Source organism: Rhinatrema bivittatum, chromosome 6, assembly GCF_901001135.1.
Source record: "Rhinatrema bivittatum chromosome 6, aRhiBiv1.1, whole genome shotgun sequence".
NCBI classification, from domain to species: domain Eukaryota; kingdom Metazoa; phylum Chordata; class Amphibia; order Gymnophiona; family Rhinatrematidae; genus Rhinatrema; species Rhinatrema bivittatum.
This window is the reverse complement of record NC_042620.1, coordinates 116037674-116062120: the sequence shown is the minus strand read 5'-3', so window position 1 is coordinate 116062120 and position 24447 is coordinate 116037674. Positions and strand designations below refer to the sequence as shown.

The 24447-nt window shown below is 42.4% G+C and overlaps 1 protein-coding gene across 1 annotated transcript in view; it reads left to right on the top strand.

The window, feature by feature from the left end:
• CHN1 (chimerin 1) overlaps positions 1–24447 on the top strand; it is a 322397-nt gene that overhangs the window by 211627 nt on the left and 86323 nt on the right. The window contains exons 7-8 of the mRNA XM_029605826.1: positions 14092–14169; positions 24339–24423. Coding sequence (XP_029461686.1) covers positions 14092–14169; positions 24339–24423 — 163 coding nt within the window. The remainder of the gene's footprint in view (positions 1–14091; positions 14170–24338; positions 24424–24447) is intronic.

The following is a 24447-nucleotide window of genomic DNA, read 5'->3' as shown; positions in this document are numbered from 1 at the left end:
AAGAACTCCCCCAGGTCCAGGAGGAGTCTTCCGTCAGGGAAAACATGTTGGGACCTGATCGAAGTATTGAAACACCTGGTGTGAGTGCCTCTCCCCTTATGGAGTCTGCCTCAATCCAAAAACAGGTTAATTCTCAAGCTTTACTATTTACACCAATGCCTGATAAAGGATCTGTGACTCTAGAAATGTTGTGGCAAGCAATGTCTGTACTTCAGAATAACATAATGAAACTTAATGTGAATATTAAAGATATGCAAGAAGTCCTGCTGAACATAAATCCTATTGTTACAAATTGTGGGGTAACTTTGAAAAAAGTTGAGGATGAGATAAACACTATCAAGAAAGTTCAGTCCACTATAATTTAAGGAGAATTGCTAGTTTCAAAAAAAGTGGAGAATTTGGAAAATTCTATAAGATATTCCAACTTAAGAATGGTAAACTTTCCAAAATGTAAGATGATATCTTTGCAAGAACAACTAAAAAATTATTTTATTGAAATTTTACAAATACCCATAGATAAATTACCTGTGGTTGTAAGTGTATATTTCATAAATAAAGAGCAGGGAATAAGTTCTCCCCCAGAAATACAGGAAACATCTCTTAATGTAACCGAATTAATTGAAACGTCATATAGTTCCCAGGTAGAGAAAAGAGGCACTATTTTAGTGAAATTTGCTCTATCAACAGATAGAGATAATGTGTTTAAAAAGTTTATGTTAAATAGAGCCACTCCCTACCTTGGACAAAAGATATGGGTATACCCTGAAGTTTCAAAAGAAACACAGCAGAGACGAAGAAAGTTCATAACGTTAGCTAATTTGGCAAGAACATATGGTATAAATATAATTATCAGATTTCCGTGTAAATGTGTTATGCATAGAGAAGGTAAAAGATTTGTTTATTATGATCCAGAACATTTAGAAAAATTTTTGGAAGAGTGCAAGAAACAGAAGGAGAGTAGTAGCACTTAAAGTTTTTTGTTTTTTGAATCCCAGGTAAATTGGTAAATAGAAGAATTTATACTCCGTATTCTGTAAGTTATGTTAACATTAGGAATTTCATTTTATTTGCTCAACTTAAGCTCCCCATTTGTTTTAAACAGGAGTTAGGGGAATATTCTGTTTAATTTAAATATTGTATTGAAAAATGGTTTGAAGTAACCCTGCCCCTAAAGAATATTCAAGTGTTAAATTTGAATATATGTAATTGCATTGTATTGTATTCTGCAAAATTTATAAATAAAGAATTGAAAAAAAAAGAAAAGGACCAAATGGGCCATACAGTCTGCCCAGTAAGCTTATGGTAACACCAACTGTGCCATACAGGTCTCCCTCATATTGGTACCACCAGGGAGTAGCAACTGCCGTGCCGTGCAAGTTACCCCCATACTTAGTTTTCCAAACCATTAAAGTCAGGGCCTTGTTGGTTGCTGTCTGAGACCAATTCCCTGTTATCACTTGCCGTTAGGGATGTGAATCGTTTTTTGACGATCTAAAATATCGTCCGATATATTTTAAATCGTCAAAAATCGTTAGGGCCACGATACAATACCAATTCCCCCGATTTATCGTCAAAAAATCGTAAATCGGGGGAAGGGGAGGGCAGGAAAACCGGCACACTAAAACCCCCTAAAACCCACCCCCGACCCTTTAAATTAAATCCCCCCCCCCCCCAAATGCCTTAAAGTACCCTGGGGTCCAGCGGCGGTCCGAAACGGGCCGAAAACCGGCACACTAAATCCCCCTAAAACCCACCCCCGACCCTTTAAATTAAACCCCCCCCCCCCCCCAAATGCCTTAAAGTACCCTGGGGTCCAGCGGCGGTCCGAAACGGGCCGAAAACCGGCACACTAAATCCCCCTAAAACCCACCCCCGACCCTTTAAATTAAATCCCGAACCCCCCTCCCGAACCCCCCCAAATGCCTTAAAGTACCCTGGGGTCCAGCGGCGGTCCGAAACAGGCTCCTGCTGTTGAAGCGTGTTGTCTTCAGCCGGCGCCATTTTGCAAAATGGCCGCCGCAAAATGGCGGCGGCCATAGACCAACACGATTCGACCGCAGGAGGTCGCTTCCGGACCCCCGCTGGACTTTTGGCAAGTCTTGTGGGGGTCAGGAGGCCCCCCCAAGCTGGCCAAAAGTCTCTGGGGGTCCAGCGGGCGTCCGGGAGCGATCTCCTGCCGCGAATCGTTCCGGACCTCCGGAACCCTCCGGAGGTCCGGAACCCTCGCTGAACGACCTCCTGCAGTCGATCTCCTGCCGGCGCCATTATCCGTACGGAAAACGATTCGCGGCAGGAGATCGCTCCCGGACGCCCGCTGGACCCCCAGAAACTTTTGGCCAGCTTGGGGGGGCCTCCTGACCCCCACAAGACTTGCCAAAAGTCCAGCGGGGGTCCGGAAGCGACCTCCTGCGGTCGAATCGTGTTGGTCTATGGCCGCCGCCATTTTGCGGCGGCCATTTTGCAAAATGGCGCCGGCTGAAGACAACACGCTTCAACAGCAGGAGCCCGTTTCGGACCGCCGCTGGACCCCAGGGTACTTTAAGGCATTTGGGAGGGGGGGAGGGATTTAATTTAAAGCGTCGGGGGTGGGTTTTAGGGGGATTTAGTGTGCCGGTTTTCGGCCCGTTTCGGACCGCCACTGGACCCCAGGGTACTTTAAGGCATTTGGGGGGGGGGGGGGTTTAATTTAAAGGGTCGGGGGGGGGTTTTAGGGGGATTTAGTGTGCCGGTTTTCCTGCCCTCCCCCTTCCCCCGATTTAGCTATGGACCGCCGCTGGATCCCAGGGTAATTTAAGGCATTTGGGGGTGGGGGATTTAATTTAAAGGGTCGGGGGTGGGTTTTAGGGGGTTTTAGTGTGCCGGTTCACGATTTTAACGATTTTCACGATATTCTAAACACCCAAACGGCAACGATACGATTCCCTCCCCCTCCCAGCCGAAATCGATCGTTAAGACGATCGAGGACACGATTCACATCTCTACTTGCCGTTGAAATAGAGAGTAATGTTGGAGTTACATCACAAGTATAAGGCTTATTGGTTAAGGGTAGTAACAGCTGCATCAGCAAGTTACCCCCACGCTTATTTGTTTTCCCAGACTGTAAAATTCATGTCCTTGTTGGTTGCTGCCGAAAATAATTCCCCTTTTCCTCTTTTCCCCCTGCCGTTAAAGCAGAGAAAAAAAAATGAGTTGCATCAACAGTATGAAGGCTTGTTAGTTAAGGATAGTAACCACCACACCAACAAGTTACCCCCAATACTGTTTCCTCATTTTCATCCTCTAGCCTTTAGGGATCCACAATGTTTATCCCATGCTCCTTTTAAATCTTTCACAGTTTTGTTTTCACAACCTCCTCCAGAAGGGCATTCCAGACATCCACCACCCTCTCTGTGAAGAAATCTTTCCTGCCATTGGTTCTGAGTTGTCCTCCCTGGAGTTTCATTAGATGACCCCTAGTTCTACTGCTTTATTTCAAACAGAAACGGTTGGTCGATTGTGCAACATTAAAACCTTTCAGGTATCTGAAGGTCTATATCATATCTTCCCTGTACCTCCTCTCCTCCAGGGTATACATATTTAGGTCCTTCAACCTCTCCTCATAAGTCATTTGATGGAGACCCTCCACCATTTTTGTTGCCCTTCTCTGGACCGCTTCCATCCTGTCTCTGTCCTTTTTGAGATATGGTCTCCAGAACTGAACATAATATTCCAGGTGAGGCCTCACCAAGGACCTGTACATTTCTATGTTTCTATGAGGATTAAAGGCAAAGTAGCATTGTATGATGATTTGCCGAAGCTGGCAGCCAGTCTGTATGGTCTCCCCGGCTTCTGCAGAGGGCCCTAGTCCTTCCCCTTCCAATGGAAGACATCCCAGCAGAGTGATACTAGCTAGTCTCATCTCCATTCTTCTTTTACTCACAGGTCCTCTGTCTGGATTAATGTGTAACAGAAAACACTTAGGCCGAGTAAGGCTACATCATGATAATGGAGCAATAGATGCAATGTACAGTAAAAGACAAAAGTTGACACCAAATATACCTAACACCAAAGAGATGTGGCTGGCCTAAAGTAATCAGATTGATTGTCAATCCAAAGAGTCTGGTCTCGCCATAGCCTTTGTGTAGGACTGCCTACACAGTGTACATTGCTTGCCCTAGCTTGTGCCTTCTTGCTTGCTTGGGATACACCTTGGACCCTGTCCTAGCCCTCACATTTAGCTAGATAGGTAATCGCATAGGTATTATGGAACTCCTGCAGGGTCTAGGTCATAGGGTCAAGTGCTATAGAAGTCTGAGAAAGTACAAGTAGATCAGCTGCTTAAAGCACAGCCTGAAGCTATGAGTGGGCACTTAGAATCTTCAAACACAGACTCGACATTTTCAACCTGATTCTCTATCATCCATGTGCATCTGAATATATCCACAAGTACATCGGAAGCATAGTGTCACAAGGGCTTGAAAGACACAGGTATCAGCACTGCCTCAGCTGGTTCTGAGGTAGGGCTGACATCTGAGTGCTCACCTAGCAAGCCTTCTCTTACAGACATTTGGTAAGCACATGTCCAATATTGTGGCAATCCCGAATTTCTCAACTTCAAAAATGATTTTCAAACTGTGCTTCAAGCTCTCATTTTTTCTGGTCTAGACTATTGTAATAGTCTATTTTTGGGTCTTCCAGATTCCGCGATAAAACCATTACAACAAATACAGAATTCAGCGGCCCGTTTATTAGTAGGATTGCCGATGAGACAACATATTTCTCCTATTTTGCATAAGCTACACTGGCTTCCGATTAAATTTCGTGTAAAATACAAAGTTCTCTCTTTAATTCACTCGTTAATTCATGACCCTGATTCAACATGGCTTTGTACATCTCTACGGTTGTATAAACCGACGAGACACCTCAGATCTACATCTCAATATCTGCTTGATGTTCCCACAGTTAGACTGGCAAGACTAAATATGACCAGGGAAAGAGCCTTCTCAGTGGCAGGACCTTTGCTGTGGAATTCACTTCCTAACATTTTAAGGCAAATTACCAGTCATAGTGAATTCAAGAAGGCAGTAAAAACTTATTTATTTAAGATTGCATATGGTCATCTCGATAATTTGAACACCTAAGTTTCATAAGTTACATAACTTATGTATCTATTGATTGCCTGATTATACATCTATTAGGATTATGCTCTCTATGAGTTATATCCTCAAGGTTTACTATTTCCTTTTCTAACTTTACTTGTTTTTGTTAAAATTAGTATATTTTATTTATAAGAGTAGGGATTATAATGATATAATGTATTTTTATTCTTTCTATTATCTTCTTTAACTTCTGTTGTTAATTTGATTTTAATTTATTTTATTTTATAATTTTTATTTTATTTGATGTAAATTTAATTTCTGGTTAATTTTTTCTTTATAATTTGTCTCTTGTAAACCGTCTTGATCAAACTAGTTTGAAAAGACGGTATAGAAATATTTTTAAATAAATAAATAGAGGTTGCACACCATCATGCACTGCTGGCCCTTGCTCCACCTAGATAAGCAGTCAACTCTCATGTACAGATAGTGAGGGCTTTGGCCCTTGGCCTGTCATATGGTTATGTTAACTGCTCGGGGAGGGCTAGACAAGGATGTTGGTCTGACCATCTGAAGGATGGATTGGAAATAGGATGATGTCATGCCTTCATATGTTGTGGAAAGTCATCTGTGAAATGGATAGGTCAGAGTTTATTTTGTGATGGCATAAGCTAGCAGAATGGTACATTTCCAAGCTGAGTCGCAGCCTTTCAGGTCTTTTCAGGTTTGAGACCCTTGTTTGTCCACATGGCTGCCATGACTTGTGGCCATCGTAGGATAGTTGCTGTCCCATAGGATGGGTGTCCTGTGCTGTTTGAGCATTTTGGACTTAGTGAATACTGAGACCAAGGTAAGTGTGCTGAAAGACTCTCTTTCATAAGTTCTGTGCATAGCATTAAGGCTAGAGAAGGTTTTGTCAGCTGATGACCTCATGAGCCAACAACAATCCTCTTTCAGAAGGCTGCCATTGTGTCAAATGTATAGGCCAACAGCTCGCAGAGGTATCATGTGGTAGAAATGTCTTCTGCACTTTCAGTGTTATGCAAAAAGACCAGCATTTAGAGGTGCTTCAGGCCTTGAGGGGCCATGTCAGTAACAAGGACAAATCAGTGAGCATACATGCTTCCAACAGATGCCTGTCAGGCTGCCAGATGTAGTCAATCTTCTGTGAGGAGTAATTACTCTGACTACCTCATTAACAGGTAGGGATAAGCTTTGCACAGTCATAATTGATGGTAGATGATGAACAGACCAGAACAGCAAAATTGGGTTCTCTGTAGATAACCAAAGTGCTGTCTATATCTGTCTATGGAGTTGATGTTGGGCTCATTGTTTTCTTCCTTACCACAACAATGCATGCATCAGAGCATGCACTGTGTGTGCACCCAATTAGCACATACTGTCTTTAGACACAAGCAATCCTGTGCTTCCACTTTTTACAATGGATGCAACAGTTATGCTAATTTGTAGGTGGTGAGAAAATGGCCTCATACATTGTTATGAAACATACCACTTTGACCTGACTTTGTTTATTCATTCATTTGAGGGGGGCAGGTGTGAAAATTGGCAGTCAGAGCTCAGATGCTGTACCACTTTGCTGGATGAGTAGATATCTGCCTGTAGTATACACCTCTTCTTCCCCCCCCCCCTCCACCACCTGAGGTTCTCCCACCCAGTAACTGGAGTGGGCCTTTTTGTGTTAGTATCGGAGGGGGGGTGTCTGGTTGGAAGAGCTTCAGCTGCTAGGGAGGCTGTGGTGTTTGGGGGAGGGGAGATTTAGATGATGTAAACTGCTTTAGAGGATGTAGGGATGGAGGAAAGGGGGAAGGCAAATGGCACCCAAGCCCGGTACTTTCAGGTTCACTGGATATATTTATTTATTTATTTATTCTTCTTCTTTTTTTTTTTATACACCGACATTTGATCAGAGATATCTCATTGGTTTACATTCAGGTATGTTGTGGGTTGATGAGTCCTGGGGGTGGCAGGAGGACTGCCAGGAACCCTATTTTATGTAGTCTTTTTTCTAGACAGAGGCCTACTTACCCACTTATCTGCCGAAGATATCCTGGTAAATAGATTGTGTGAGCCTGCCACACAGGACAGCATCACTTTAGGCTTACTCTACCATATGTATACACTGGCAGAGTGGGCCTACAGAGAATCCATCTTATATAGCTGCATACATTTCATGTGCATAGATTAGGTGACAATTTAATCCTGCTGGTTATAGGGGACAATGTTCTGCTGCTAACTGGAGCCGCATCACTTATCCACTAGCTAGCCTAATGCTTATGCGCTTCTGTCTACTTGCAACCTGCCAAAAGACCATGTCATTCCAGAAAGTGGCCTCTATGAAAAGCTCATAGAGGCTGCTTTGTGACCACTGCAGATGAGTCATGGAGATATGGAGGATAGGGATTCCCCACTGGCCAAGAGCAGACAGTGATGAGGCCTGCTGTTGCTTGGGACCAGGCAGATTTGAACAGACTGGATAATGCAGAAGTTATCTGGCTAAATGAATATTTGGGACTTAGGCCTAGAATCATCAACATACTATAAATAAAGCAAAAATATGGCACATTAGTGCCCACGTGGTTATGGAAATTTCTGAAATACATTATTGTGTAGGTAATGCAATAACATATCGCGTGTTGCACAGCTTACCTACAGAATTCTAGGCCTAAGTGCCCAAATATTCATTTAGCCGGATAACGTCTGCATCATCCATCTAAATGCTTCTGAATCTGGACCTTCTAAAGACATTACTAGCACTGGGAAATGAGAATTTCAGAATTTTAATAAATACAGGGCCCAACATTCAAAGCATGTTCAGTGCTCGATAAATCGATAAGTAGGACTTATCCATCTATCTAGTGGGCTGCTGAATATCCGGTTATATTCAGCGGCCGCTAAATAGCCAGATGAGTGACTTATCTGGCTATCTCTTAGCTGCATAAAATGTGGGTGGGCAGTGGGCAGATCAGGGTGGCACTACTTATTCGGTTAATGTAACCAGATAAATAGCAATATTTGTTCATATCCAGTTCATTTAATTGGATAAGTTAGACCAGCCATAGAGCTGGTCTGACTTAGCTAGATATAACTTATCCTGCTAAGTAGCGATTTGTAACCATGCCGCTGAATATCCCTTGTAACTTAGTTGGATAAGTTATAGTCGGTTAAGTTACATACACGGATAGCTCTGAATATCAGGCCCACAAATAACATCTGAAAATTGAACTTCCAGCACTGTAAAAAGAATGGATATTCATTTTAAAGAATATTTTTTACATGGGTTTGCTGCAAAAGTAACTATTATTGCCCTAATTTAAAACATGCATTGCAAAGTCCCTGAACACCCAATGCAATATGTTAATATGGAAGAGTTAAGTGTAAGGATGTTTGTTGCCAATACAATACTGAGTTTCTTCCAATCTTCCTGGTCTCCCACAGAACACAGTGGTGGGCTGCTTGGTGACTGGGGATGTCTGAATTCTCTATATGATAATACTGCAGTGCACCTGCTAGCTGCTCTGGGATTTCAGTGCCATCAATTGTCAGTCTCATAAGTCAGAAAAGCAAAACAAATGCAAGTGAGCTCCACAAAAGACATTTCAGAACAGAACTTTGTAAATAGCAGAATGTAGTCATTTTGATGGAGGTAGAACACTACATGTGAAACTTTAATTGAAACAAAGTTTAAAACTGTAATTTAACCATTTAACAGAGCTCGTCAACAAAGCTAACTGGAAAATGAGCAAAGTGCTTTTCCTTTTCCTCTCTTGCAGACGTATAGCACAGATTACTCTCGAGTATCTGCAAGCCCCTTGGTCCCCTAGACACAGGGCTTTAGCAAGGAGTCTGCACTGCTGCTCATGCTTCCCATGGAACTGCACAATAGTTTAGATAAGTGCATCTCGACCTTTTTTCTGCTGTGACACACCTGACTGATGATGCTCACGTGTGTGACACACACTAAATTCTGCAGCTGAAGTTTAAAAATTCTAAATATTATTTTATTGTTAAGAATGATGCAAGAGAGAAAATATTATTTAATTTCAAAAACTGCTTGTAAAAAATAGTTATTAAATTTATTTTCACAAGTTTGAATCTTCACTTACTTTATTAGTGAGAAATCTGGGACCGATGTTTTGATTCAGGATGGAACAGCAAACAAACTCTCGTGCATCTCACTGTCAACCTCAAGACGTTCTAAACTCTTCTGGAGTTTATATAGAGCAGAGCAAGGATGTTAACATATGACACAGTAACATAGTATTGTCGGCAGAAAAAGACCAAATAGTCCAGCCAGTCTGCCCATTAAGCTTCCCATGGCAGCAACTACCACTCCGTGCAGGTTATCCTCATGTGTCTGTTAAGGGTACTAACTGCCGCTCTGAGCAGGTTACCCCCATGCCTTATGTTAAGGATAATAATAATTACGAGTAAAACTAAGCAACTGTCAAACCCATAACAAAATTACTGCAACATTTTTATGTGGTGAGCAGCCTTCCTGATAATTCAGACAATGCTGCTTAAACGTTCTTTGCTTTTGGACTTGGTTATAGAAGCTTCCTCCTCAATGTCAGCGTATCAGTACCCCAGACCGTAAAATGTTTCCCTTTTCAACTTTATATGGTGGTACAGCACAGAGAGAAATACTGTTCCCCAACACCAAATGCTCTTTATAAATATAAAAGGGACACTACACCAATTATTTGTTAAAGTGTACAATCAATAATCACAATATCTCAAATATATCTACTACATAACTCTATATTAATTCACATAACTAAATGTTTCACGACTTTATGTATTCATATATAACATCCACATAATACAAAGGTTATTACAAACTTATCATCACATGAGCTCATATAAATATTTATCTCCAAACTCCAGTCTGGGAGTTTGGAGATGTTCTGGGAGTTTGGAGATGTCAATATAGAGTTGATCTGGGAGTGCAAGTTATCCCCTGAGGAAGCTTATGCGAAACAAGGGACCTTGTAGGGAGCACTGGAAAAGGAGTTCCTGCGAGTATGGAGGTTTCCAGCCAGCATGGAGAAGATGTGTATTTTTTGAAATAAGTAAGGAGAGAAGATCCCAGATGTCTGAGGAATTTCGCCATCAGAGCAAGTGGAGGAAATTATTTAGGGTCAATTAATAATATTGAATCTCCTGGAAGTATAAAAGGTGCACTGTAGGTATTTTATGTTGGGTGGGTGGAGTGTGTGTTATATGAATGAGGGGAGAATGTATGGGGGTTATAGTTTAAGAAAATTTCTTTGAATATTACTGGCATGTCCACGAGATAAATATTTATATGAGCTAATGTGATGATAACTTTGTAATCCCTTTTCAACTTGCCATTCAAAAAACTATATTCAAATTCTGGTATCCCCTCGGTAACTGTACGTAAGAATCCCTCCCCTGCCAGATACTTTGTGAAATAACATGAAAACCTGCAAAAAAGTAGACACTTAGAATGTCGGTATATAAAAATAAATAAATATAGCAAATCTGCCATACCATTAAAGCACTAACATCCAGGACTCAAACAGCAACAACCCTATCTATGAAAAGACAACACTGCAAATATAGAACACAAAATGCTTCCTGTTGGACAAACAAAACAAAACAAACCGGACTGCTAAAGATCCCTACCCAGAACCTACGTGCTAGTCAGCAGAATCCCTCACCTCTGTCACACACACAGAGCACAGACTGATCCTTACCTATTACAAAATAAAGGACCATAAATTAAAAACAGAAATATGCAAATACTGAAATCCTGAGAAGCCAGACTCTCTGGGGCAACTTTCAAACTATGCACAGAAGAATAAAGTCCACAAAGGGTTTTTACCCATAGGGGTAGATTTTAAAAATTTGCGCGATCACGTACTTTTGTTCGCGCACCAGGCGCGAACAAAAGTACGCTGGATTTTATAAGATACGCGCATAGCTGCGCGTATCTTATAAAATCCGGGGTCGGCGCACGCAAGGGGGTGCACATTTGTGCAACCTGCACGCGCCGAGCCCAGCGCGCGCTGCCTGTTCCCTCCGAGGCCGCTCCGATTTCGGAGCAGCCTCGGAGAGAACTTTCCTTTGCCCTCCCCCCACCTTCCCCTCCCTTCCCCTCCCCCCCGGCCCTATCTAAACCCCCCCCTACCTTTGTCGGCAAAGTTACGCCTGCTCAAAGCAGGCGTAACTTTGCGCGTGCCGGCCGGCATCCCCGCTCCGTTTTCCGGTCCCGGGGGCTGGTCCGGAGGCCGCGGCCACGCCCCCGGAACACCCCCAGGCCAAAACCACGCCCGCGTCGCCGCCCCTGAAACGCCGCGTCACGCGCAACACACCCCCAAAACACCGCGTCACTCCGACCACGCCCCCGACACGCCCCTTTTACAAAGCCCCGGGACATACGCGTGTCCCGGGGCTCTGCGCGCGCCGCGGCCTATGCAAAATAGGCGCGCCCCGGCGCACGAGGGCCCTGCGCGCGTAAATCCAGCCAGATTTACGCACGCAGGGCATTTAAAATCTGCCCCACAGAGTTTACACCAATTTCCAAAGGGAAAATATTCCCTTTTGAAAAATGAGTTAGGGAAAGTACGTGCACAGACTTGCACCTACTATTTTGTTTGGGTACTTTTAGACTAAAAAACCAAAGGTTCTCCGTGCTCTACACTCTCCGCAAGCAGCAGGCGCATATGGCTGTTTTAGGAAACATAAGCTTGCTATGTAAAATTTTTGGTGACACACCTCCCACCTGTTGGTGACACACCACTGTGCCCCAACACATTGATTGAGAAGCACTGGTTTAGATAGTAACCAGAGCATGGGTGTTGGATAAGATAACCCTCAAAATAGAGAGGGAAAAATACTTTTAACTTCTTAAGCTAATTGTTACCTTGTATAAGGTGTATAGCACTGCAGCATCATATATCTACAGGGAGCATTTCAATATAGCTGTGAAGTGCTTTTTTTAAAGTTATAAAAAATGTGGTATAGTTTATGCATTAGAAATGTCCACATCCAATTTGGGACTAGCTCTGAACCCCAGTACCGAACATGAGCAGGTACTGACTGTTCCTTTATTACTTTTGTTTGGTGAGTTATGGAAAATCTGTTTTATGCACACAGTATAATGTGACTGAGTTCTCCTTATTGTTTAGTAGAAGATATTTGAACTCATTGTTTGGCAGTTTTTGGTGCTCCATTCAGCAGCACAGGGGTTGGCAACTCTGGTTCATGAGTGCAGCGATCCAGTCAGGTTTTCAAGATATCCACACTGAATGTCCACGAGATACATTTGCATGCACTGCCTCCACACCTCGTGCATATTCATTGTGGATAGACAGAAAACCTGATCAAACTGTGGCATTCAAGGAGCAGAGCTGCCTACCTCTGCACTAAAGCTTTTCCTCTTCCTTGCTGTGCTGATTCTGTCCTCGGACATTGATCGTTGTTGTTAAATTGCAATAGTATAAGACTGACATTTCCAGTTGCCGTTCAATAGACTTGATTTTTTTCCAAGATTGATTTGCTGATGTGAATGGAAGTTATAGTAAGAAAAATCAAGTTGTCAGAAGTAAGACAAAAAGATTATCTACTGAAAGGCAACACTGTCGGAAAAACATATATCATGTTTTTGTATAAATAAACTCAGATTTTGTTAGTATCAGTAGCTGATAACTTAGTCTTGCTTTTCAGTATATTTTATTATCGGTAAAGCATGGATTTAGGCCAGCAATATTTCAGTGGTGATTTTTTTTGTCGTGGCCAAGCTGATTTGGGCTTTAAAACGTAAGACATTTTGATACAGAGTAATGAACTATTTGAATTATCAATTTGTTAAATATAGATACATATAAACATGTAAGAGGTCTGGAAGCAGCACATCATGCCCTAACATTTCCATACATTATTTGTTGAGCTGTGCTTTCCAGTATTGGGTAGCGCTCCATGTGCTGCCTCAGCCCTTTCTTTGGTCATGGTATACCAGCATAGTGATATTTTCCCCTTTTATCTTTCATGCCTTAACTAGACTGTCGGTGCTACAATACATTTTATAAGCATGGAACCAGTATGCCAAAATCTTCTTGCATTTTAAATAGCAGAAAGGATGCCATTTGGTAACGACAACGCATGACTCATTCACCGCTCATTATCCTCCCTCTGGTAGGTTTTTTGTTTTTTTTTTTCTCCTTAATCCAGCAAGAAAGTCTTGTGCAAGGGGGAAGGAGGAGGAAAATGGAGAGTGGAGGAGCACTGAAGCCCTCCTGCCTCGGTTTCATTGGTTAGCTGCCTTGTATTGTGCCCTGTGCATAGCAGTGACAGCTGAAGCCCAAACTCCCTCCCCTCCTTCAGTCGACTGGGGTTAGCCGACTGTTACTGGAAACTGACTGTTTGCAGGGAGGGAGCATCTTTCCAGCCTGCGGCCACATCAGCTGATTAAATGGAAGACGCAAGCTTATAAACACATGTACTATTTTACTGAATCATGTGGCTTTCTAAATGGATGAAGGACAGACTTTGGGAGCTTTCTCTCTATTATTGCTGATGCTTCAAAATTTTATGCACATTCAGTTCAATAGCATGTGCTTATCCTCTAGCACTAAATAAGACCTTTAGGGAAACAGATGCAAGAAGAATTTTTTTTTTGGCTGTGAAAACCTCCATTTATTTAAGAGATACATTGTTATTGTCTTCATTGTTATCGTATACCTCCGCAACTTTACAGTATTTTAGTTTTCTGCATTTGTTTAATAATATTCATTATTTTCTCGGATGAAGTGAATTGATAAAGCTAGATCTTCCGTTTTTATTGCCTGTAAAATTCAAAATGCCATCCAAAGAATCTTGGTCAGGACGAAAAACTAACCTCTGTACCCGACGCAATCGAAAGCAAGAGAGTCATCAACAGGATTTGTTTGTAGCAGCTCTGGGAGTGAAGCTGGGGTCTCAGAAGTCGTCCGTGACATTCTGGCAACCTCTTAAACTCTTTGCTTATTCACAGTTAACATCGCTAGTCAGGAGAGCAACCCTGAAGGAAAACGAACAGATTCCCAAATATGAAAAGGTTCATAATTTCAAGGTAAGAGATCGTTCTCACTGGAGTAGCATAAGTAAGAATGTTATATTTAGATCTCTCTAAGATAGACTGCATGTATTAAATTCACTCTGTCTATGATACAGCTTTTAAAAAAAAAATTTCTATAAACATATTTTCAAAAGATTCTAGAATTTTAGACAGTGATTTTACTTTCTGCATTTATGTCAGCTTCTGCTTTTCTAGAAGATTATTAATAGAGTTTATACTTTTTAAGTATATGATGGTTATTTGTATTTTAGCTCATTTTCTAGAAATGAAACAAAGATGGGGAGAATTTTGGTGCTGGGATTAAACAGGTCTGTTTACTACTGATGATTAGATTTAGATATTTTTAAAAACTCTGCGCTATTGTGCCTAGAGTCAGCAGATGGTCTGTATTTCCTTTCCTTTCTGTTTGTATGAATAAAGTAACTGTGATAGCTTTAATGCACTACTAAAGTTGTTCGCACTAGCAGTTAGCCTTGATTTTTACATGGGTAATTTTCCTAAATTTGCTATTGACTTTCAGTTTTAAAAAAAATCTTAAAACCAGCATGCTTCCTTGTGATTTTTTTTTATCTAAGGAATATGCATGGCAGTCTAGAGAAGGATTACAAAAAAGGTGCAGAACCTGCACCAATAAGCCCTATGAAACGAGACTTGGGAATCAAACAATTGTATCCTAGAAGAGAGGAGGGGAAAAGGGGGATCTGAGAGAGACATTCAAGTTACTTCATAAGTATAACTAATACTAGAAGGAAAGTTCCAGAGCAAGAGGTAGATTCAGGAGTAATATAAGGAAACTGTATTTTTTTTTTCAAAGAAAGGTTGGTCTCCCAATGGAAGTAATGAAGACCAAACCAATAACAGAACTTGAAAAAGCCTGGGCTATGCGCAGAGAGGATTGTTAGATGCAAGAAAGCTGGAATAAAGACTGAAATGGGGTGGGCTCGATGGGCCTTGTGGTACTTATCTGCTGTCATTTTATATATTTTTGATGGTTATACAGACAGACGTATAAAGTCTCTATGGCCTCTGTTCTGCAAAAGTAGGAGGTGTGCAAAAAATCGTGTTATCAGATGGCAGGATAGAACCGAATATCCACTAGGTTAGCATGTATATTTCTGACAACATGAGCAAAATAAACCCACAATTTGAATATCATTTTTTTGGCAACCTGAGCCAGAATGCCACAAACTGAATATCTCAAAATTTGTAGCCTTTTATTTATCTTATGAATTTTACAAAATTGAGGACTCCTCTGTTTCACAGCATTTATAAACATAAAACCCATTTTACCGGGAACCTTAACAATTTTAGAAATTGTCAGTATAATCTCTAATTGCTCAGTATAACCTCTAATTTAATTTTAAACATGATCTTGTCCTCCATTCCCACATAAGAAAGCAAGTACCATATTATCAGTCAAAAGAAAGATCTGATGCAGACAGGTCATTCACAATATTAGAAATGTTTTCCTAATACTCACAGTTTATTTGACCCATAACTGAAGTAAATTTTTACTTTCAGGCCCATTACTACTCTACACTCTTTGTGAATTATAAATTCTAAAATTAAAACCTGTAAAACCAGTAAAATTTCTGTGCATGATCACATTTTAAGGAAAATTAAAACAAAAACATTCATTAGTTTGTGGGAACTGAATCCATTCTGAGCTGTCTGCAGGTTAGGGTGCCCTGTAAGCAACATCTTGCAATGATCATTCCTACGGAATATAATTATGAACCTTTTTATTCTAATTTCAAGGGTTTAAAACATTTTTTTTTACTAACTTCCTCCCTTTCTGTGTCTCTTATTGTTTTAAACTCTTTATTCTGCCAGTTCAGTGAGGGAAGTGGACACACTGCACATTTACGAATATGCATCTACTATGCCCTAAGCCCTACCGATACAATGAGTCCCTTCCCAAGAGAGCTTACCGTTGGGGACAGTAACTTTTAAATAGCCATGCGGGCGTACATGTACGTGCATATGGAGGCTCATGCAAACAGAGGTGGCCATTTTATAGCATACACTCGTATGTGCGCATTTCGTATGAAACCAGCTGTACGCGCATACATGTACACACACTTTTGTGCTGGCTGTACCGCGTAAGAAGGAGGATTTTATTTGATACGTGCGCCAGTGCAATTGCCCGTTTCCCAGTCCGTTCCCAGTTTGCCCAGGTAAAGGCTCCTGACTTCCCAAGCCCCCTAATTAAACTTTCTCCCTTTTCCCTTATTATCCCTGACCCTTCAAACCCTGCTTACTAGCCCTGATTTTTTATTTTTATTTTAAAACTCGCACAACATCCATAGCAGAAGTAAAGTTACACAGTAGGGGACCCCGGCGCGTGCTTGTGCTCGCAAATACTTATGCGCACATTTCAAGTCTCCTTCCTGGAATGCCCCATGTCCCGCCCAGGCCATGCCCACACCCCACCCCTTTTTAACCTTTTGATTTGTGCATGTACCAGGAGATGCGCATGTACTGTGGCACTTCTTAATATCCGTGCAGTGCACGCCGGCCCGAGACACGCACATATCTCCTGGCTTTGGCATGCGTAGGGCTTTTGAAATCCTCCTATAAATGGGTATCTGAAGCATTGCAGCATTAAGTGGCTTGCCCAAAATCATACATCCTGGGGCAGTGGCAGAAGAAGAATTTGATCCTAGATCTTCTGCTGCCCAATATATTAGTCTAACCACTAGCCCACCCGCTGTATCATTCTGTGCAAGGTATAATGAAACCCTGCAATACATTATAGTTGAAAAGGTTGTAAATACTATAACTAGTCCTCTTAGAATTGTGGAAGGTATAAATTCAAGTTTTGGGACATTTTCTTAAATTATGTTTTATTTTTCTCGGATTTTATGCAATTTTTGCATTTTTTTTTCTGAGATTTTGATATTTATGTTGCTGGGGCTCGTCTATCAGTCTATTTTTCATAACACCAACTAATCACTGTTAATTATATAAGAGCACCAGAGATCTAAAACCATAATAAACCGGAGAAGTATACAGATCTAGCATAACACACAAAATATGCATTTGTAGTCTTCTTGTGTGGTTGAAATTTGGCAGGAGTGTTGGCATCATGATAAGAGACTCTGGTACCAAAAGTCAGCTAAATCTGTCCACAGGGCCCTTCTCTGTGGACAGATTTGTGCAGTACTGACAGAGAAACACAGCAACAGCAACAGGTGCTTTGTACTGATGAAGTGTACCCAAAAATATCGAGCAAAAAAAGCAGCATTGAAAATAGATGCATAGAAATGTATTTTTATGTGCACTGTTAGTTATCTAAGATGTTCATTGTGAACCTGGTCAATACTGGACAAACAGAGTAGAATATCCACTGTCCTCTTGTGATACTGCAATGTTACACATCTCTAAAAGTATTTCAAAGTGAATGAACCATAAAACGCAAAAAACTCGCACACATGCACAAATAGATATAGATAATGAAAGCTCCAAGTGAGACTCACGGTGCATCTGCACGTGTGTATGAACAGTGACGCTCACCCAGAGCTGGGGGACAGGACACCGCTGCAGGAGACGCCAGTCAGTGGGGCAGGGGGAGGCGGGATCAGCACCATGATGGCAGAGCCGGCAATGCAAAGATTAGTTTTGTAGACCCCACCAGCAGCAGGAAGAGGCCCAAGGTGGGAGGGAGAGAAATACAAGAGTGGGAGAAGAGGGGAGGTGTAAGCAAGAAGAGTGGAAGCAGGAACTTGAGCAGAAAGACAGGGGGGGTGTCTAGGTTCCCCCACCCAGGTGCAGGAAGTAGCCCAAAATGGGAGGGAGGGGGGTGAGTGAGAAGATTGAAGGGACGGGGGGGGGGGAATGAGAAGAAATGATTGGAAGGGAGAGGGAAAGGACAAGTAAGATGAGTATGAAAGTAGGAAGGGAAAGAAGAGGGTGAGTGAGGCAGAGGGGAGGGAAGACAGGGAGGAGTAAGTGAGAGGAGTGTAACACTGACTGGAAGAGAGGACCCTTTTTGCTGTGGTGCAGTTGGCACTGCCTATTGGGTAAACCCATCAGACTCACACAGACAGTAGACGGAAAAGCCCTTAGGCTGGAGCTTCGCCTATACTAGCCATCTCCCCCACAGGTTGAGCCCTTGATTCCGGCAGCTGGTAGTGCTTAGGTGGGTCCCTAGGGGAATCTAAGAAAACAGAGAGCCTGAGTCAAGGCAAACGGTCGGGGCAGGCAGCAAACATGTAAGATGAGAGGCAGGCCAGTGATCAGGACAGGCAGCTGACAAAGTAGGGTCAGAATCCAAGCCGGGGTCAGAACCAAGAAGTCAAGCTGTGGGAAGAGGAAACAAAGAACAAGACATGAACAAAGCTAAGCATGGGCAAGGCAAAGACAAGGAAAGGTCAAGGCTGAGACAAGATGCTAAGGCTGAGACAAGATGCTAAGGCATCTTCTGCCTCCTATACAGGACAGTATCAAAAGCTTTCCTGAAATGCAAGTAGATCACATCGCATGCTCTTCCTTGATCCAATTTTCTAGTCACCAAATCAAAAATTCAATCAGATTTGTCTGACAGGACCTTCCCCTGCTGAATCCATGCTACCTCGGGCCCAGCAACCCACCAGATTGTAGATAGTTCACTAACCTTTCCTTCAACTGAATCTCCATTAATTTTCCCACCTTCAAGGTGAGGCTAACCAACCTGTAGTTTCCAGCCTCCTCTCTGCTATCACTCTTGTGACGCGGGACCACCACCGCTCTTCTCCAATCCCACAGCACCACTCTTGTTTCCAGGGACCTGTTGAACAGGTCCTTCTCCAGCACATCATTGAGCTGTCTCAGTATCCTGGGGTGTATTTCATCCATCCCCATGGCCTTGTACACTTTCATTTTGCCTAGCTCCTCCCATACATTCTCTTCTGTAAATAGAAATTTGTCTGCTCCATCCCCACCTATGGGCTTATTAACCAGCAATGGTTAAGAACATAAGAAAATGCCATACTGGGTCAGACCAAGGGTCCATCAAGCCCAGCATCCTGTTTCCAACAGTGGCCAATCCAGGCCATAAGAACCTGGCAAGTACCCAAAAACTAAGTCTGTTCTATGTTACCATTACTAATGGCAGTGGCTATTCTCTAAGTGAACTTAATAGCAGGTAATGGACTTCTCTTCCAAGAACTTATCCAGTCCTTTTTTAAACACCGCTATACTAACTGCACTAACCACATCCTCTGGCAACAAATTCCAGAGTTTAATTGTGCGTTGAGTAAAAAAGAACTTTCTCCGATTAGTTTTAAATGTGCCCCATGCTAACTTCATGGAGTGCCCCCTAATCTTTCTACTATCCGAAAGAGTAAATAACCGATTCACATCTACCCGTTCTAGACCTCTCATAATTTTAAACATCTCTATCATATCCCCCCTCAGCCGTTTCTTCTCCAAGCTGAAAAGTCCTAACCTCTTTAGTCTTTCCTCATAGGGGAGCTGTTCCATTCCCCTTATCATTTTGCTAGCCCTTCTCTGTACCTTCTCCATCGCAATTATATCTTTTTTGAGATGCGGCGACCAGAATTGTACACAGTATTCAAGGTGCGGTCTCACCATGGAGCGATACAGAGGCATTATGACATTTTCCGTTTTATTCACCATTCCCTTTCTAATAATTCCCAACATTCTGTTTGCTGTTTTGACTGCCGCAGCACACCAAACCGACAATTTCAATGTGTTATCCACTATGACACCTAGATCTCTTTCTTGGGTTGTAGCACCTAATATGGAACCCAACATTGTGTAATTATAGCATGGGTTATTTTTCCCTATATGCATCACCTTGCACTTATCCACATTAAATTTCATCTGCCATTTGGATGCCCAATTTTCCAGTCTCACAAGGTCTTCCTGCAATTTATCATAATCTGCTTGTGATTTAACTACTCTGAACAATTTTGTGTCATCTGCAAATTTGATTATCTCACTCGTCGTATTTCTTTCCAGATCATTTATAAATATATTGAAAAGTAAGGGTCCCAATACAGATCCCTGAGGCATTCCACTGTCCACTCCCTTCCACTGAGAAAATTGTCCATTTAATCCTACTCTCTGTTTCCTGTCTTTTAGCCAGTTTGCAATCCACGAAAGGACATCGCTACCTATCCCATGACTTTTTACTTTTCCTAGAAGCCTCTCATGAGGAACTTTGTCAAACGCCTTCTGAAAATCCAAGTATACTACATCTACCGGTTCACCCTTATCCACATGTTTATTAACTCCTTCAAAAAAGTGAAGCAGATTTGTGAGACAAGACTGCCCTGGGTAAAGCCATGCTGACTTTGTTCCATTAAACCATGTCTTTCTATATGTTCTATGATTTTGATGTTTAGAACACTTTCCACTATTTTTCCTGGCACTGAAGTCAGGCTAACCGGTCTGTAGTTTCCCGGATCGCCCCTGGAGCCCTTTTTAAATATTGGGGTTACATTTGCTATCCTCCAGTCTTCAGGTACAATGGATGATTTTAATGATAGGTTACACATTTTTACTAATAGGTCTGAAATTTCATTTTTTAGTTCCTTCAGAACTCTGGGGTGTATACCATCCGGTCCAGGTGATTTACTACTCTTCAGTTTATCAATCAGGCCTACCACATCTTCTAGGTTCACCGTGATTTGATTCAGTCCATCTGAATCATTACCCATGAAAACCTTCTCCATTACGGGTACCTCCCCAACATCCTCTTCAGTAAACACCGAAGCAAAGAAATCATTTAATCTTTCCACGATGGCCTTATCTTCTCTAAGTGCCCCTTTAACCCCTCAATCATCTAACGGTCCAACTGACTCCCTCACAGGCTTTCTGCTTCGGATTCGTTTTGCCTTCTTTCCACCTTTCTTAATGTGTGGAATACATCTAGACTGTGCTTCTAGAATGGTATTTTTTAACAATGACCACACCTCTTGGGCATTTTTTGCTTTTGTAGCTGCTCCTTTCAGTTTTTTTCTAACGATTTTTCTCATTTTATCAAAGTTTCCCTTTTGAAAGTTTAGCACGAGAGCCTTGGATTTGCACACTGTTCCTCTTCCAGTCATTAAATCAAATTTGATCATATTATGATCACTATTGCCAAGCGGCCCCACCACCGTTACCTCTCTCACCAAGTCCTGTGCTCCACTGAGAATTAGATCTAAAATTGCTCCCTCTTTTGTTGGTTCCTGAACCAATTGCTCCATAAAGCTATCATTTATTCTGTCCAGGAACGTTATCTCTCTAGCGTGTCCGATGATACATTTACCCAGTCAATATTGGGGTAATTGAAGTCTCCCATTATTACTGCACTACCAATTTGGTTAGCTTCCCTAATTTCTCTTAGCATTTCACTGTCCGTCTCACTATCTTGACCAGGTGGACGGTAGTATACCCCTATCACTATAGTCTTCCCCGACACACGAGGGATTTCTACCCATAAAGATTCAATTTTGTATTTAGTCTCATGCAGGATGTTTATCCTGTTGGACTCTATGCCATCCCGGACATAAAGCGCCACACCTCCTCCCGGGTGCTCCTCTCTGTCATTGCGATATAATTTGTACCCCGGTATAGCACTGTCCCATTGGTTATCCTCTTTCCACCATGTCTCTGAGATGCCAGTTAAGTCTATGTCATCATTCACTGCTATACATTCTAATTCTCCCATCTTACTTCTTAGACTTCTGGCATTAGCATACAAACATTTCAAAGTTTGTTTTTTGTTTGTATTTTCATTCTGCTTTTTAATTGATAGGGATAAGTTAGAATTTTTTAGCTCAGGGTCTTCTTTATTGAATACCGAACTGACGTATTTGTTTAATATTTCTGCCATTTCTTTGTCACTCTCTACACATTTCTCCTTGTCACCTTTCAGATTCACTTTACCACTTCTGACCTCCCTTCTTTCATTGATATATCTGCAAAATGTTTTGTCTCCTCGCTTTACCTCTTTGGCCATCCAGAGAGTGCCTACACCACTATCTCCTCACCCCCCTACTTACATATGAGGGTGGGGGAGGGGGAGAGTAAACAAGGTGTGAAAGGGGAAGAGGGATGCAAAGGGAGGGAGAGGAAAGGGGTGTGCCCACACACTCACTGCCTGCATTCTCGCCAAATCATCCCCTTCCACACAACCATCTATCCCCTGCACATATACACACACACTACTACTACTCCTCCCCATCCCCCCTCTCCACACACAGTGGTGAGGAAGGAGGGAGAGAATACCCCCACCCATATACTTTACCTACATACATACTCCCACCAGTGCCCTTCACACCATGTACACACACACACACACGTCAGGAGTAAGGGAAACAAAATGGAGAGTATGAAGGGGGAAGATTGTGAGGGGAAAGAATGCCCTAACCCATACACATACATGTACATTCCATACCCTATCTACACCACTAGACGCACACACACAAGGGGGAGGAGAAGGCTACAAAGTATGTGAGGGGGGAGATGAACAAAGTGAGCGCGTACATATGCATACACACACACCTTCCCACACACATCTCACTACTACCACCATCTCCATCCACACATACATACACATACAGGGTGAGAAAAGGGGGACAAAGTGGAGAGTATGAGGGGGAAGAAAGAGTACTCCTAGCCATAAACACTTACCCATCCCCTTTCTATACCACTCACCCCCCCCCCCCACACACACACACACACAAAGTAGAGAGTATGAGGGGAAAAGTATGCACACACACAGACTCACCCACTTCAAACCACCAACTACCCATATATCCCCACTTTCCTACATCATATATCCCCACTTTCCTACATCAAAACCTCCCACACACATACACATACATACGTAGATAAAGAGAGGGGAAAGAGTGTCCATATCTCACCTACATCACTACCCCTCCACACACAAGGAGGAGGGAGGAGAGAGAGCTACAAATTGAAAGTGTATGAAGGAGGGGAATCGTAGAAAATGTGCATACACATCATCTGCCCCCCGCCCCATACATACACACAGGGGTGAGGAGAGGGGGACAAAGCAGAGTGTGAGGAGTGAGGGGGGAAGTGTGCCCCAAACTATACACACACAGACACCATCCATACAGCCCTCCCCCCACATGCCTTCCACATATATATTCCCCCATCAGCGAGCAGAGGCACAGCCGCTACTATATATATATAGTAGAGATATTTATATATATAATGGTGCTATAATCACCTACATTGGGATGGTAACCTTTAAGCAGCCACGCTGGCTCACCTATGCATTTTTGCCAGCTTGCACCCAGGGATGCAGCCATTTTATAACATACGCACTTATGTGCGCGCATGGTATAAAATAGGCTGAACATGCATGCAATTTTAAGTAAGCGCGTGCCTATGCGCACAAACGATGCTTCTACCAGGTAAGTGGGGATATTAGTAGACATGCGTGCTGACAATTACCAGTTTTCCCAGTTACCTTGTTAACCCCGACTTTTAAAACCTTGCTCACCTCTTTACTTTTTTTTTTTTTGGTTTTCCGACTTGCGCGCCATCCAAGTAAAGTTATGCCTCAGGGGACCCCGGCACACGCTTGTACACATAAATATGCGCGTGCTAGTTTCATCATGAAATCCAGGAATACCTATGCCCCGCTCAGACTATGCCCACACACTGCCCCTTTTTCGGGGCAGTATGTGTGTATGCAGGCACCTTTTAAAATCTGCTCGGCGCACACCAGCCCAACTTGTACACATATCTCCTGGTTTTGGCGCGCGCAGAGCTTTTAAAATTCTCCTTTTTATTCTCTATAAGAACACAGCTATGACACCCTTCTCATACACAGAAGAGTTTCACATGCACAGCTATCCTTTACTCTCCACTGTGATCAGGGGCAGCCTCCTACACCTTGCTGAATCAGCCATTCATGATTGGATTTCCCTGGGGTTTCTTTGGTATATAGGTTACATATGCCGTTTGTAATTAAGACACTTAGAAAAGCATCTTCTGATATAGTCTAAAAAAAAATATACCTGTACAGGCTATGATCTAAGCGATTACATTTTCTTATCCTATTGCCTCGCTTCCAGTATTTTTGATGTATATTTTGAAAACATTTCCATTTTTCTTCAGACTTAACATGTGTAGAGACCTGTTGATGATTTTGTTGAGAAACTTTTGCCTTATCAGCTGCTGTTCCTATTTTACAGGTTCATACCTTCCGAGGTCCTCACTGGTGCGAGTACTGTGCCAACTTCATGTGGGGCCTCATTGCTCAAGGCGTGAAATGCGCAGGTATCTATTAGCCACTTCTCTTTG